General features: G+C 29.3%; 1 protein-coding gene across 5 annotated transcripts; it reads left to right on the top strand.

The window, feature by feature from the left end:
- The first annotated feature begins 166 nt into the window (after positions 1 to 166).
- LOC108001683 (intermembrane lipid transfer protein Vps13D) lies at positions 167 to 16,815 on the top strand. Of its 5 annotated transcripts, XM_062078508.1 has the most exons (25): positions 167 to 420; positions 510 to 631; positions 840 to 1,030; positions 1,099 to 1,330; positions 1,420 to 1,616; positions 1,699 to 1,866; positions 1,937 to 2,174; positions 2,244 to 9,022; positions 9,121 to 9,277; positions 9,348 to 9,576; positions 9,657 to 9,900; positions 9,970 to 10,338; positions 10,420 to 10,608; positions 10,671 to 10,994; positions 11,111 to 11,303; positions 11,378 to 11,560; positions 11,633 to 11,863; positions 12,406 to 12,432; positions 12,635 to 12,795; positions 13,315 to 13,929; positions 13,995 to 14,177; positions 14,243 to 14,614; positions 14,676 to 14,788; positions 14,915 to 15,344; positions 15,408 to 16,815. In XM_062078508.1, the coding sequence occupies exons 2-25, from the start codon at positions 535 to 537 to the stop codon at positions 15,507 to 15,509; spliced, it is 12,024 nt and encodes a 4,007-aa protein (XP_061934492.1). In that variant the 5' UTR covers positions 167 to 420; positions 510 to 534; the 3' UTR covers positions 15,510 to 16,815. The 5 variants fall into 5 exon arrangements, with proteins under 5 accessions (XP_061934492.1, XP_061934491.1, XP_061934494.1 ...); XM_062078507.1 differs by having other exon boundaries at positions 167 to 631; XM_062078510.1 differs by lacking the exon at positions 510 to 631 and having other exon boundaries at positions 168 to 420.
- The last annotated feature ends 21 nt before the right edge of the window (positions 16,816 to 16,836 follow it).

The following is a 16,836-nucleotide window of genomic DNA, read 5'->3' on the forward strand; positions in this document are numbered from 1 at the left end:
AAATAATAATATAAATATAATATAATAATTATTTTTTTAATTCTATATTCAAAAATTTTATTCAATTTCAATTATTATAATTAATAATTTCTTTGTTAAAATTTTAGCTAATTTAAAAAATTTTCACTAAAATTTCAGAGTTTTAATTTGATATTAGTATAATTCATTATTTAATTTGACATTATAGAAAAAAGTTTTATTATAGATAATTACTAATTTCAAAGTTTTTTCGTGATGTTGAAACTCTAACATTTGGCACGATGATATTCACGATCGATGAAGATTGTTTGATATGACTCGCATTGTTGATTGATCTTATAATTTTTATCATAAAATAAGGATTGAACGTGAAAAATGTTTTTTTTATGTGAAAGAAGCTGTACCTTGTCGATCGTACGATCTTTTAATTGCTGTTACATCGTGAGTTTTGAAAATTTGAATAAAACTCGACGAACATAACCTATAGAAATTACTTATGCCTGCTTCTGTATATAAGCTTATTCTTATAGTTAAAAAATTGTTCAATCTTCCAAAATGTTGGAAGGACTTGTTGCTTGGGTATTAAATAATTACCTCGGGAAATATGTTGAAAATTTAAATACTGATCAATTGAGCATTGCTTTATTGTCTGGTAAGGTTATATTTTTCTTTTCAGTCATATTAGTGAAATTTAAGAATAGATTTTTATTAAAAATATAAAAATATCGTTTATTCATTGATAATTTGAATTATTTTTTATAGATTTTATTTATAACTTTTATTATTTATTAAATATTATTTGAATTTAATTTTAAATTAAATTTCCGTGAAATTTCTATTTTAAAAAAAATGTATTTTAGGTGAAGTTGAATTGGAAAATTTACCATTAAAAAAAGAAGCCTTACGTCATATTGGATTACCAGTAGAAATAAAAGCAGGATTTATTGGTAAAATAAGATTGCAAGTACCAGTTCGTCAAATAAGAACAGCTTCATGGGTCATAGTAATAGAACAACTATATTTAGTAGCTGGACCAATTAGTTTGAATGAGGTATTTATAAATTGTTATTCTTTTATAATATTTTTTATTTCATATATTATAAATAAGTATGTTCATAGTTTGATAATGAAGCAGAGGAACAAGCAATTTTAGAATATAAATTAAGTCGATTAGATTCATTAGAAGCAAGATGGAGAGCAGATACAGAACGAGATCCTGGTTATTATGCTACTAGTTATAGTTCTTGGGTGAATTATGGTACATCCTTAATTACCAACATTATTGAAAATTTACAACTTAATATTAAAGATGTTCATATAAGATATGAAGATGGAGTAACATTGCCAGATAGTAAGCAAATTATTTAATAAAATAAAAAAAAGATATTATTTAAAAACAATTTTAATAGTAATAATAAATAAATAATTTTAAATAAATAGATACTGGCATTGCACTTGGTGTAACTATTGGAGCTTTAACTGCACAAAGTTGCGATGCTAGTTGGATACCTGGTTCTACTTCCTGGAATCTCACAGATGCTTCTTTCAAGCTTATGGAACTTGACAGGCTTTCTATTTATTGGAATCATTTGAAAAAAGACGAATTTCTTGGTTTTCTCAATCTTGGTGATTTAGCTGTATATATATTCATTTTTCTATATATTATTTTCTTTAAATATTTAAATAAATTATTAATTTTGAAATTGATTTTATTTTTAGATTGCAATGAGTGAACCAAAAAATATAATAAAAAATCTCATTTTATTGCCTGTTAATGCAAGAGCTCATGTTAAAAGAGATAGGTCTGAACGACCATTAAGATCTACAAATAAACCTAGAATGGTTGTCGATCTTTTATTAGATGATGTTCCATTATGTCTTACTGATGTAAGTTTAAAATTTATGTACAAATCTGATTTTTATTTAAAATCTGTAATAATAAGTTATTTTTTATTAGATACAATACGATCAAATAGTTAAATGCATAAAAGGTTTGAAAGATATAGAGCGTCGTAAGCAACAGAGATGCTGTCGTCCAATAGTTAACGTGTCCACTGCACCAAAAGAGTGGTGGAAATATGCAATAAGATGTCATATTGGCAAAGATGCTTTGAAACCTAAACTATCATGGAAAGATATTCTTCAAAAAGGCAAAGAAAATATTTTATATGTGGAGAATTATGCTAAATTGCTAGGTATTTAAATAAAAATTATACAAATTTATTATTTTATTATTTTTTGATATTAAACAGTATCATTTTTAGGAACACCAACTAATGTTTTATCTCCAGATATCAAACAGTTTAAAGAAAAGATAGAACAAGAACGAAGTTTTGACGAATTGAGAATATTAAGAGAAATAGCAATGCAAAGAATTAAACCACCAAAAATACTTCAAAATTCTAATGTAAATGTGCCTCAACCTAGAGGAATGTTAGAACAGTGGTTTCCACAATGGTGGGGATGGTATTCAAAAACTTCAAATACAAATATTCAGAGCACATCTTCTACATTTGATGGTGAACTTTTGGATGTTTTGGCAGATACTATAGATGATGACACTTTACTACGTCGAGATACAGTATTTGGACAGTTTAATTTTACTTTATCTAAAGGCACTTTTTCTCTTTGTACTATGAAAAACAATGGTGAGAACACGAAAGCAATAATAGAATTGCAATTTGAACGAGTAAATTTGAGTTATGATTCGAGACCCAGATATGGATCTCACAAGTTTTTCATTAGTTTGGGAGCATTATATCTTCATGATTATCTCACAGAAAATTCCACTTTTCCTATTTTAATACAACCTCAAATGATTCCTACAATAAACTCAAGGATACGGAGTTCTGCGGAAAAGTTAACTACTCAATTACCTCAATATCTCTTTGAAATGACTTATGAAAAAAGACCATTGCACTTAAATGCTGATCATTTGCTGCAGGTGAACTCTAAGTCTTTGGATGTAGTTTATAATCCTACAGTAATACATTGGCTTATAGATTTCATATGCAAGCCTCATAGATCATCTTCCAATCAAAGATTTCAAGCAATGAAACGTCGAACTCGAAGACAACTCATCAAAAACTGGGAACAGATTTTAGACGGAGATTTAGTGTATCGTTCTTCCTGGGATTTACAGTTCAATATATCTGCACCACAAATTTTATTAGTTGAAAATTTTATCGATTCCAATGCTGCAGTAGTCGTCGTAGATTTTGGAAAGCTTCATTTATCAAATAATGTACAAAATAATGAAGTAATTATTAAATCTAATTCTTCTGAACTTAATAGCGACGATGAAGATGAAAGATTTGAGACACCTTGTTCTACACCACCTGGAAGTCAAGAAAATGGTTCCATACAAGACTTCCAAGCTATCTCTGAAACAGCATTGCATCAGAAGTTGTATGATCATTATTCTATTGATTTAGTAGATTTGCAAATTCTTGTAGGAAAGGTAAAAGACAATTGGAAGCATGTACGAACTAGAGGAATGTCCAGTTTACATGTTTTGGAACGTTTTAATATATCTTTACAAATTGAACGAAGAGTGTTCGCTTCTTCTGATCCGAATTTACCATCTGTAACTGTATCTGGAAATCTACCAAGACTAGTGGTACATGTTAATGAACAAAAAGTGGAAGCAATTAGACTGATATATAATTTATTATCTAATTTTACGAAATCCACTGGTATTTCTCAAACTGATGTAGTTAGTATGGAACCAGAGAGTCCTAAAAAAGAAGATAATTTAGATAAATCTTTAAATTATGCAATGATGGTACAATTTATTATTGATCAAATGACTTTTGAATTGCAATCTAGAGGACGTAGTGTGGCAGAATTACAAGTTTCTGGAGTTCGTGCTGCTTTCAGTAAAAGAACTGCAGACATTAGTATGTCTCTATCTGTTCATGGTTTACTTCTTGTTGATGCTCTTCAAGAATTTGGTCCTGATTTTGAATTGTTAGTGGCTAGTCACAAGCATGTAGGAATGGATAGTATTTCTGGAAGTTTAAGAGATTCAGAACCAACATCTCCTGTCTCTCCAGTCTCTCCTGGTTCTCCTGATCTTAATATGCCAAGAAGATTAACTTCTCCAATTGCTTTGACTAATGCTTTATCTAATTTAGCAAGCAAAGCAAAAAATACTCAATCTCCTAGAAATAATTCTTTAATTGAACTGGATAAAATGGATTCTGAAGCTCTGATTGTAATTGAATTAACCCTGGTATATGATACATTAGAAATTCTAAGAGTAGCCAATATTCAATTTAATAACTTGGATATTATTGCCAATCAAGAAACAATAGTAGAACTTATGGGATTTTTTAAAAGAATATTTCCTTCTCGTAAAATAAAGGCAGGATATATTGAAAAACAAGAGTCTTTTTCTAATCAAACCATAGAGCCAAAAATTTCGACTAGGACAGAAATAACTTTCGATTTTCATAGACTAAATGTACTTCTTTTAAGAGCAGTGATGCAGGATAATCATTTAGTGGGTCAGAAAATTGCTACAGCTACAATGTGTGATGCTCGTATACAAGCTACCTTGGCAATAAACGCTTCCATTTCTGGTTCACTTGGAGGTTTACAGATTTTGGATCAAACATTAACTGGTAAAACGCATCAAAGAATCGTTAGTGTTGGAAGAGATCCAATAGCTGATCCATCTCAACATTCATTGGAATATTTCACTGGTTTTCCTGATCAGCCAGAAGCTTTACGGTTCTCAGCCAACAGATGTACCAAATTAAATACACAACAACATGACGGAATGGAAACTTTAATAGATTTAACCATCCGTATAGGTAGTGTTTGGTATACTCACGCTCCTCATTTATTATCAGAATTACGTTCCTGTGCCGATGAGTTCAAACAATATTTGAGTAATCTTGCAAGACAAATCAGTGCAGCTGCCACAGATATGGCCATAGGTCTGGTCAATGCAGAAGATTGGTCTATTCCACCTCGTAGACGTTTACCAAGTTTGTCTATGGACTTAGAAAATTCAGGGAGCTTATCTTTAAAATTAGATATCCTATTAAATAGTCCCGTTTTAGTAATTCCACGTTCATCTCATAGTAGACAAGTTTTTGTTGCACATCTTGGTACTATGGCTTTGCAACACGAACCTCATTCAACTTCCATGGCAAAACATAAATTAACTCTGGAAGTTAGGGAAATGAATTTATACTCATTAGAGATATCTGCCAATATTGGACAAATTCATAACAATCTTCCCTTAAGAGCCGAAGAAATTTATTGCTGTAAAGAATCAGGCAAACCAATCTTACATGATACTATTTTAAAAATTGTGGTTGAAAAGGAGAACACATTAGCACAAAGTCCTAGTTTCTTGCTTGATAATGAATTTTCTAACAATCCAGTTGTTCAAGTCCATGGAATCGTGATGACGCCACTGAAAGTATCTTTGTCTCGAGAACAATATGAACAATTACTAGATACTACAAATAGACTTTTTTCCATGCCAGTTACAGTACCAGTTGTCCAGAAATCTGAAACAATGAGCAAAGTATCAAATTATTCTGATAAACTCGATCTCTCTATTAAAGTTCTATTTGAACTACCAACTTTAGGTGTAGAACTGAAACAAGGTCTTCAGGAACAGCCTCTAGTTGAATTATCCATGAGAGATTTCGTAGTAAAATATGAAAAATTACAAAAAAATGAATCTACAATCCAAGTTGCATTACGATCTCTTCTTATGGAAGATCTTTTGTGTCCTATTGGTTCGAGACATCGATGTATGATGCAGTCTTCAGCGCCAACTCGTGCTAAACTTCCAGCTGGTGTTTCTAAATCCTGTCCTAATTTTGCATTTGTACAACAAATTAGAAGCGAATTTGGACGTGGCAGTTTACCTGACAGATTGGAAACTGATACTCTATATGGAACAATTCCTGCCCATTGGCGTAGGAAACCAATTTCTTTAGCAAACACTCCAAATACTCCACCTCCATCGCCTGGTGCATCAACCACTGAAGAGAATTTGGTATTAATGAGCATTACTATAATTGAACCAGATTGTCATCAATTAATGAAAGATCAATTTCATCAAAAAATTGTCACTGTCGATTTTAGTTGCCTGGATTTAATCATTAATGTTGAATCCTGGATGGTGGTATTTGATTTTTTTGGATTTGCTGGTCCCTCAGGAATTAATCCAAAAGTTACTATGCACCAGACTTCTATTGACATAGATCAATTGGATAAAACAGATAATTTGCCTTTGCGTTCAGAAACTGAAATAGAAGTTAGATCTTTAACATTGGTTTTGATACAATCTGAGAAAGAAATTGCTAAAGCTAATGTATCCAATGCTAATATGCATATTTTGAAAGCAAATGGAAAGACGAAAGTATCAGGATCTTTGGGATCAATGTCATTGTTAGACTTAACACCTCATGGAAGATTTTATAGAGAAAGATTTCTTTCATCTGGTAGAAAAGCTCTAAATTTTCAGTATTCTAGTTATGTAGATTCTGAAAAACGACCTTACGATGCTCAATTAAAATTAGAAATGTCTGCAGTACATTATGTACACACTCAAAGATTTATAGCAGAACTTCAAGCATTCTTTAGTCATTTTTCTCAACTGTGGACTATTATGGCTAATTTGAGAGCTGGAGTTGGAGCTATAATTGACACCAACAAAAGAAGCATGAGATTGTCTTTAGAACTAAAAGCTGGTGCACCAGTAATTTTATTGCCAGTTAGTTCTAGATCAGACGAAATGATATTATTGGATTTGGGAGAGCTTACTGCTTATAATAGATTTGAAGTTTCAGAAATAATAAATCAATGCATGTTAGATATAATGTTTCTTGAATTAGTTAATATGGATATTTATGCAGCTAAACGAATAAAATGTGATGATCAAAATAACGATATGGATACTATAGTTGTTGGAGGTTTTCATATTAAGAAACTTGGATCATCTTTGCTTACTGAAATGTGCCATTTGAAATTACGCATTGAAAGAAATTTAGATATTTATATTAGTAGAGAGATTCCTGATTTGAGCATTCATGGAACACTATCTACAATGGATTGTGCTTTAGATCCTGCTCAATACATGCTAATTCGAGGTTTACTTTCTTATAACATTGGAGAAAATTTGGATGATTTGCGTCAGTTTATGCAAGATCTAAACGAAACCATTGAATATTCCATAGTTAATCTGGATAATAAAGAAAAAATTTGGAAAAAATCATGTATAACTTTGGAATTAGTAAATGTTACTGTAAAACTGCATCCAAATCATAATATTGCAGCTTTAGCTTGTGTTAATTTCATAAAATCCAGGCTGACGTTAGATTCATTGAGTGATGGATCACAAGATATTGATTTAGTATCTCAAGAAATATTAATTATGGATATGAGATTTCAGGATGAACCTACTAATAAACAATCTAATGTTTTCACGAGTATTTTACAGCCTCTAAGAAATTCTAAAAATGAAAATCGTGTCCAAGCTGAAGTGCACCATAGAAGACGTAAAACAAATGCAGCTACAACCATTCTAGTTCATAGCATGCGTTTAACTGCTATTCTAGATTGGTGGGAGGCTGTAAGAGATTTTTTAATGTTGAATTCTATTGAGCCAGAACCCATTCTTGGAATTGTACAAATAAATACTGAAAACAATCAAGAAAATGAGAATAACACTTTAAGTGTGACTCCATTTGAATTAAAAATCAATATTACTGATTCAGAATTAGTTATTGTAGAAAATACATCAATTCGTGATACAAATGCTGTTATTCTGAAAAATACAGCTGTTCTTTCCTATAGATCTATACCTCAAGAAGGTGAAAAACCTCTTTCTTGTAATCTCTCTCATTGTGAGTTGTTTTCTTGTATTTTAGGATTAGAAGAAGAGACTGCATTATCTATAATAGATCCTGTTGGAGCTAGTTTGGATCTAACATTAGATAAATGTTTAGAAATACAGTTACAACCTTTATGTGTAAGATTAAGTTACCATGATGTGACTATGTTTTCCAGAATGCTCAGTTCTTTACCAAAACAGACTCTAATAGCTAAACAACGTTCCAATGAAATATTGACACCTATTGAAAAACAAGTACAGAAGTTGATGGCTCTTGGATTTACTAATGCTGACTGTAAAGCTGCTTTGAATCTCTGTAAAGGTCAATTAGATGAAGCAGCTTTGTGGTTAACACAACATGCAGTACCTTATTCAGATATTAATACAAATAACGAATCTGTTTTTCATGTTATTGAATTACAAACATCTTGTGCAAGAATATGCATCATAGATGATTGTAGAGATGCTGATGTACCATTGCTGGAGATTTCTTTACTGGATCTCAATTTGAGACAACAACGTATAGGACCTGGTATAATATCTGCTACTTTTAATATTGATTATTATAATAGAGTACTCAGTGGTTGGGAACCCTTTATTGAACCTTGGCGTGCTACTCTTCAATGGGAGCAGACATTAACTAATTCTCTTAATGCAAAGAGATTACAAATATCTATTGATTCTCAAGATTCTGTTGATGTTAATATAACTTCAACACTGATAGAATTAATAGAATTGGTTAAAAACAATTGGATGCAGGATTTTTATTTAATTTCCAGTAAGGATGTTAATGTGAATAAGCCAAATAATGGACAAGCATATAAACGTCGAATGCCTTTCATTCCCTTTGCATTAAAAAATGAAACAGGTTGTAAATTATGGTTTAAAACGATTATTGCTGCTGCAGATGATACCAAAAATTTGGGACAAAATTTCAAGGCTAAAAATGACTTTAAGAAAGATGATACATGGCTTGAAGTTCCTCCAGGTGAAACTGTTCCATTTACTTTTGAAGGAAGAGGTAAATTAAGACATCATGCCACACATACTGTCAGACGACATCAGATTACAGTATTGGTGGATGGATGGAGACCTGTAGATCCTGTTACAGTCGATCGTGTTGGAATATATTTTCGTCATGCAAGTACAAATATCACTGGAATACAAATAGATACAACATTGGTATGTAAAGTTTTTTATTTTATTATTTGTAATAAATTATTGCATGTTATCTAACTGTTAAATATAAATTGCATTTATATCTAAACAATTCTTTTTAGTTTCAGATGTTAATGCCAAAGGCTAGAATAGTATTTGCTGTTGAATTAGAAGGATCAGCTAGAAAATTAGTAACTGTTAGATCAGCTTTACAAATATTTAATAAATTAAAACATACAGTAGAAATCAAAATGGAGAAATCTTTAAATCAACTTGGATGTAGGTTGCATGTACAAAATGAATTCAATTATTATTAATTGAATTTTTATTTTCACATTCTTTTTTTTAGATTTGCCTTTAAATTTATCTGTTAGTGACAGAATTCTTCAAGTACCTGCACAATCTACGATATCAGTCCCTTTAACGCACACTGGTGTACAAATGTGTCTAAGACCTATTAATTTAAACAATTTGTTTCAATACTGTACTGAGACAATAGATTGGACTGTAGTAAAGAAGCCATTAGAAGTTATAGAGAATCGTATCACATGTAGAGCTAATCATAATAATATATTTAGGTATGTTCTAAAATATATAAGCAAATTATTAATCAGTATTAATTAATCAGTAAATGTTTCTAAATTGTTTTGTCTTATAGAATGTGTATAGCAATGATGAGAGATAATTATCCATTAGATATGAGTCAAATGTTACCAGCACATATTATAACATTGATGGCTCCTCTTACATTGACTAATTTATTACCTCACGAATTATTATTTGAAATTGGTATAGAAAATGGGAGAATTTTGCCTGGTGATAGTGCAGATTTGCATTCTGTAAATGTTGAAGAACAATTAGAAATTATTATACAGCTAGATGGATATCCTGGATCAGGAACAGTAAATAAAAGTCTTTTTTTAATATTTTTTTTTAACATTATATTGATATTTAAAATTTATGTTTTTTAGATATTATTACCATCAAATACAAGTTCTTTCACTGCTCGTTTAAGATTAACAGATTCTTCTGGAAGAATATTATATCTTCATGCAGCTGTTAATATAGAAAAAGGATCTGCTGTACAGATTAACATTACTGCACCATATTGGATCATAAATAAAACTGGTTTACCATTGGTGTTCAGACAAGAAGGAGTTGGTATGGAGGCAGCTGGACAATTTGAAGAAAATGAAAAAGCCAGAATGGTAGCTCCTTTGTTATTTTCTTTTAGTGATGAAGAAGCCAGTAGAACTTTATCAATGAGAATTGGTACTTCAGTACATCCTCAAGGAATTCCACAATGGTCTCAGCATTTTCATTTACAACCTGGAATACAGGTCCATATATAAATATATAAATATTAAATATATAATATTGTTAAATATAAAAAAAAAAATATAAATGAATTATGTCTTTAGGTACATCGTCTTAGAATATCTTTACGTGATGGTAGACCTGACATAGTATATCTGATTAGTGTTGCTACTAGAATAGCAAGAGGAAAATACAGAGCTACAACTGTAGTCACATTATCTCCTAGATATCAGTTACATAATAAATCAAGTTCTACTTTGGAATTAGCCCAAAAATGTTTCACCACAACAATTGTAAGTAATAATACGAAATTGATTTTATTTTAGACTATTGTCTTATTGCTTTTCATTTTTAGAGTCATCCAGATGCTCAAGCAACATATATTAAAATTATGCCTGACTGCCACATGCCATTTCATTGGCCACGTCTTGATAAAGATTTATTGCTTTGTGTTCGCATCATGGATGTTAAAGATTGTATATGGTCAGGTGGTATTAAATTGGATGATAATTATTCATTGACGATTAATATCAGGGATACGACGGGAAAAATGTATTTTCTTCGTGTAGATGTGGTTTTGCAAGAAAGTACCTATTTTATAGTATTCACTGATGCAGATACTATGCCACCACCTATAAGAGTAGACAATTTCTCAGAGGTGCCTTTAATAGTGAATCAGGTGATTAATCAAAAAATTATATAAAATATGCTTCGAATTACATTATCATTAGATATTATTTGCTAAATCAATTTAACTGAATTAATTAGAAATTATTTTCAAGATTATTTTTGTAGGTTACTGTACATGATAACTTACAATGGACAGTCAGACCACACTCCTCTGTACCATATGCATTAGATGAACCTATACAATCTGCTGGTTTGATTCTAACTGCACCAGGAGGTGTGACAGCTACATATGATTTAAATATACTTGGAGAAGGCAGAGTTCTAACTTATGAAAATTTTATTTATATTGCTTTTACAGGTAAATTATATTTTTTTGTAGAATATACACATATTTTTGTCTTATACATATATTTCATGATCTTTTTAAAACAGGAACCTTTAAAAATGATTGTGATCTGGGAACAGGAGAAAGTGGTTTAGATCCTTTGGATGTTGAAACACAGAGATTAGTTTTAGAAGCTGGTCCTGGTGGTTGGGTTGCTTTGCGAAGAAAACAATATGGAGCTAGATCTCAATTATGGAGAATGACTGGAGATGGTCAATTACAACACGAAGGTATAATAACTTTGTTAGATTTCTTGCAATTTCTTGCAATTTAAAATTTAAAATAATTTTTTAAATTAATAGGATCTAGTCCACCTAGAGATAAACATTCAAAAGTTCCAGAGACAGTATTAGTATTAGATATAGCAGGCACAGCACCTCAACCATTCACTTATTGTGCTCTTGCCTTAAGAAAACCTGATCCCCGAAGGAGATCTACACAAACTTGGCGATTCACAGATGATGGACGATTGTGTTGTGCACATAAAAATATGTGTGTGCAATCGAAAGATGGATTCATGGGATTACATGAAGGTTTGAGCAATTATTAAATCTTATATTAAACCTTATTCTTTCATGTGTATTCAATCACCTACATCGTTTTTATTTAAATTTTTTATATTTAGAATAGAATATAAAATTGTATATATATATATGTATATATATGTATACATATATACACATATATATGTATATAACTAGAATTTAATTTCATAAATATAAATTTTTAAGTTTTACGAACAATTTTGTGAGTAAATAGATTCATTATCATCTTTTTATTTTATTTGCCATAGCTTGTCATCATATATTTAATTCACTGATACTATCATTATGTCATGTAAATTAAAATTTTATTCAATAAAAAATGATATTTCATTTTGTTATTTATTTAATTCTATTTATCGTTAAAGTTAAAAAAAATATATTTCAATGCAAGTAAATTGTAATTCTATATGAATCAATATTTATATTATTTAATTTGGATAAATTAATATGAAATATTAAGCTGTTTTCTCCGTTTATTATTTGAATTATATCATGCTTGTAAATTTATACTCATAATGATAATGTTGCAGGCGGCAGTGTCGCCCGTTGGCAAATGTGTACGTATAGATTCGGAGTACATTAAAATCATCAATTATAAATATTTTATGTGCTCGAACTTTGCTTGTTTTTTTATTTTATTAACGCTACGTTCATCGGATAATAAAATGCATGAAATATTATTTTAATTTTGAATTCTTGATACAGCAACTGGATCTTCATAGGAATATACATGTATGCAGCTTTTGCATATCTTTTTAGGGAGTGAAGCAGTATTAGGTCCTCAAACGCATACTAATCCTCCTCCAATTGAACAACGTGTTGGTAGACAAAAACTGAGACCAGGATCTGGATTTTTATCCGTTACGGTAACTACTGATGGTCCAACAAGAGTGTTACAAGTGTTAGATATCAAAGAAAGGGTATGAATATTGAACAATTATACAATAGAATATAATAATATAATAAGGTCATAATATTAAAGAAATAAATAATTACATATATTTTGTTATTGTCGAAAGAAAAACTTAAAATATTTAAAAGAGATAAAAAGCGTCACTCGAAAGCGTTATAGAATGTCAATTTGAAATGGATTACAAAAAAAAAAAAAAAAATAATAATAATAAGAATAGGTTATAAAAAATTAAAATTCTTTAAAATAATCAAAATATAAATATATATCAATTTATTAGCAAATTAATAATAATAAAAATTTTGAAAAAAGTTCTCAAAGGATTTAAAGTTTTTTTAATATTTAAATTAAAATAAATTAAAATTTAATTCTTACTAAATTAAAATTAAAAATAATTTTCTTGTTTAAAGTTACAATATTATTTCAATATTAATTAATATCGCTAAATATAATAATTTGTGATCTTTCTATATCTCTAAAACTTTAAAGATAATAATATATCAATTTTGTTTTTTTTTTTTTTTTTCAGAAAAAAACATTTGCTTTATTAGAAGAACGTGATTGGTCCCATATTGCAGTCAGTCACCGACCAACACAAATAAATAATGATGCAGAAAAAATTAATTCTAGAGAATTGGAATTAAAAATTAGCTTAACAACTGGCTTAGGATTATCAATTGTTTCTCGAAGACCAGTTGAAGAGTTATTGTTTATTCGTATGGCCGGTATTTCTCTGGAATTAGTTCAAACTCCTATTAATACCACTCTAGATTTAAGCATGAAGGATATACAAATTGATAATCAACTGTTTGAAGCACAATGTACTTCTGTTCTTTACGTAACACGTCCTACTAGAGCTGAGAATGAGCATAGACCAGCTATACACGTGGTTGCAGAGAAATTAAAATCAAAAAATCAAAATGCAGAAATATATAAACATGTTGTAGTGAGCATTAAGCCACTATGTATACATTTAGAAGAGAAATTAATATTGAAACTGGTTGCCTTTGTCGGGGCAGGTAGATCAGAATTGGAAGTACCTATGGATGAGAATGATTTCAAAGCTCAGAGATTTATTTCCGAAGTATCAGCTGCACATGCTAAACGATACTATTTTGGCGCTTTAAAGATTGTTCCTAGTCAGGTTAGTTTTATGAATTGAAATTATTTATAAAACGAAAAATATTTTATATATTTTCTTGTACATAGGTAAAATTAAGTGTACTCACTACAACAAAACTACCACGACATCTTCAAGCTATAAAAAGACAACTAGGTTTAACATTAATTAAATTTGAAGATGCTACTATTGAACTGGAGCCATTTATTAAGAAACATCCATTTGAAAGCACTCAATTTCTAATACATTCCATTATAAAACACTATAAAGATGTATGACTCATCACAATTTTTTATTTATTAATTTATTTCGAGTTATTATATTTTCTTTTTTATAGGAATTAAAATGGCAAGCTGCCGTGATATTAGGATCGGTGGACTTTTTAGGTAATCCTTTAGGTTTTGTGAATGATGTCACAGAAGGAGTCTCTGGTTTAATCTATGAAGGAAGTGTAAAGACTTTAGTAAAAAATGTTACTCATGGTATATCAAATTCTGCTGCAAAAGTAACAGAGTCTCTTTCTGATGGGTTAGGAAGAGTAATAATGGATGAAAGGCATGAAGAAGCTAGACAAAAAATTCGAGCTAATACTGCAGGCAGTAGTGATCATTTAGTAGCTGGATTAAAAGGCTTTGGCTTTGGATTGCTTGGAGGAGTAACTAGCATCTTTAAACAAACATATGATGGAGCAACAAATGAAGGATTTCCTGTATGTTCATTAAAATTATAAATAAAAGTGATAAACTAATTGAATATATAAATAATTCTAGGGTTTTTTTGCTGGATTTGGTAAAGGAGTTGTTGGAACTATTACGAAACCTGTTGTAGGAGTTCTAGATCTTGCCACAGAAACTGCTACTGCTGTAAGAGAAACTAGTAGAAGGTATATATCCTCTAGATTATATTTAGTAATATTTAATACATAATATTTATTTATGTATTAAATATAATTATATAATATAATATAATTATATAATATAATATAATTTATTTCCCGTAATATGTTCAGTGCTCATCGTACAATACCAAAACGCGATAGACCTCCTCGTGTGGCAAGTGGTTCTGCTGGTCTATTACCACCCTATAATCGTCAACAAGCAGAAGGCCAAGAATTTCTTTATATAATAAATGAACATAATTATTCAGAATTATTTGTGGCATATGAGTGTTTACGTAGTGGAACGGAAAATCTAAGAATTCTTGTTTCTAATGAAAGAGTTCGAGTGATTTCCGGAGGTACCAAAGGAGTTGTAACCGAAGTCAGTCTAGCGGACTTATTATATTGTCAACCAATGCATAAGCTAGAAAGTAATGGTGTTACTTTATACTATATTGAATTAATATCTAGATCAGATTCAACGATAACCGTTAACATGGACGGTCCAGAACTTCTAAGAAGACCTAAAGTTCGGTGTGACAATGAAGAAGTAGCCAAAAAAGTCAGTATATAGAATTTATTTATTCATTATTAATATATTTATATTATTTCAATTTTATTATAGGTATCGCAGCAAATTAATTACGCTAAAGGAATGCACGAGGAACGTAGCTTGACTCTTTCTTCTTCGGATAATATGTTAGATGATGTACAGTACTATAAGTAGTTACAAACAATCATATATGAACATTTATTTTGTATTTGACAAAAGTTTGGAATCACTATGTGTTTACAAAAAATTTTTATGGAAAATTAATGCATTAAAAATATTTTCATTTCAATATTAATTCCGAAGTAATTAAAAACAAATAAGTGATCCAAATTTTTGGCTAATAATGTATATTTTGTATGTTAATTTATTTTTTGGTTTTCTTGTATATTTCTCGCTTTTTTTTTTATTTTTTTTCAATAACACATGTAATAATGCCTTATTACGCTTAAAACTAATTTAATAATAAGACTGATGCAAAACACCATTTCTGCAAAAAAATTCGAATATAAAGGCAATTCAGACAATATTCTTTAAAAAAAATATTAAGTTATCGCACAGATAGCACATATATGTACAACACATTTTGTATATTAACGTACAAGTAAAATCAAGCAGGAATTCTGAAAAGAAAATATAAAATTTTTTTATAGAATGTATGTATGTACGTACGTGTGTATGTGTATATACATATATATACATATATACATATATATATACACATACACACGTACGTACATACATACATACATATATATATGTATATATATATACACATATATATGTATATATGTATATACGCACACATACGTACATACATACATATATACATACATACATACATACATACATACATATATATATATATATACATACATACATACATACATATATGTACATATGTACATATATATATATATATATATATATACATATGTATATATGTGTATATATATATATATATATATTGTTGATAAGTGTAAGATATAATAAATTCATTTGTTTGGGATAAATACTACTTAAAACTGAATAGAAATAAAAATAGAAAAAATAACACAAACCAAAGTTTTTATAGTAGTATAGGATATTTATTTTCTATATTAACATGTTTGATATCTTATAGATTATTTTTTCTTTGTGACTATAAACTATATATTTTTTATGTCATTCGTTGTATAAAGATAATATAATTATATTATTAGTATTATTAACCATACATTCTTCTTCTAATATTACGAAAATAAAAAATAATAAAAGAATATAATTTAAAAAATTTGTACAGATATGTAAAATTCAAAATGGTCAACTCTATTCAAATATGATTTTTATAAAGCCAATGCCTATATATATATATATATGTATAATAATTAACAAGTAACAATCAACGTATTAACAATGTATACAACGATTGTCTAGATTTGTTATACTTTGAAATTTTCACATTGTCAATGATATTTAATAAAGAAATCCTATTTTTGTTCGATAACTGTCTTTTATTATAAAT

Source organism: Apis cerana, linkage group LG8 (genome assembly GCF_029169275.1).
Source record: "Apis cerana isolate GH-2021 linkage group LG8, AcerK_1.0, whole genome shotgun sequence".
Classification (NCBI taxonomy): Eukaryota; Metazoa; Arthropoda; class Insecta; order Hymenoptera; family Apidae; genus Apis; species Apis cerana.

Excerpts from the sequence above, each read along its gene's own strand:
- LOC108001683 (XM_062078507.1), top strand. The coding sequence starts at position 535 with ATGTTGGAAGGACTTGTTGCTTGGGTATTAAATAATTACCTCGGGAAA. Across the intron at positions 9,577-9,656 it reads AATCATAATAATATATTTAG|AATGTGTATAGCAATGATGA; the intron begins GTATGTTCTAAA and ends TTTGTCTTATAG. Across the intron at positions 10,609-10,670 it reads AATGTTTCACCACAACAATT|AGTCATCCAGATGCTCAAGC; the intron begins GTAAGTAATAAT and ends TTTCATTTTTAG.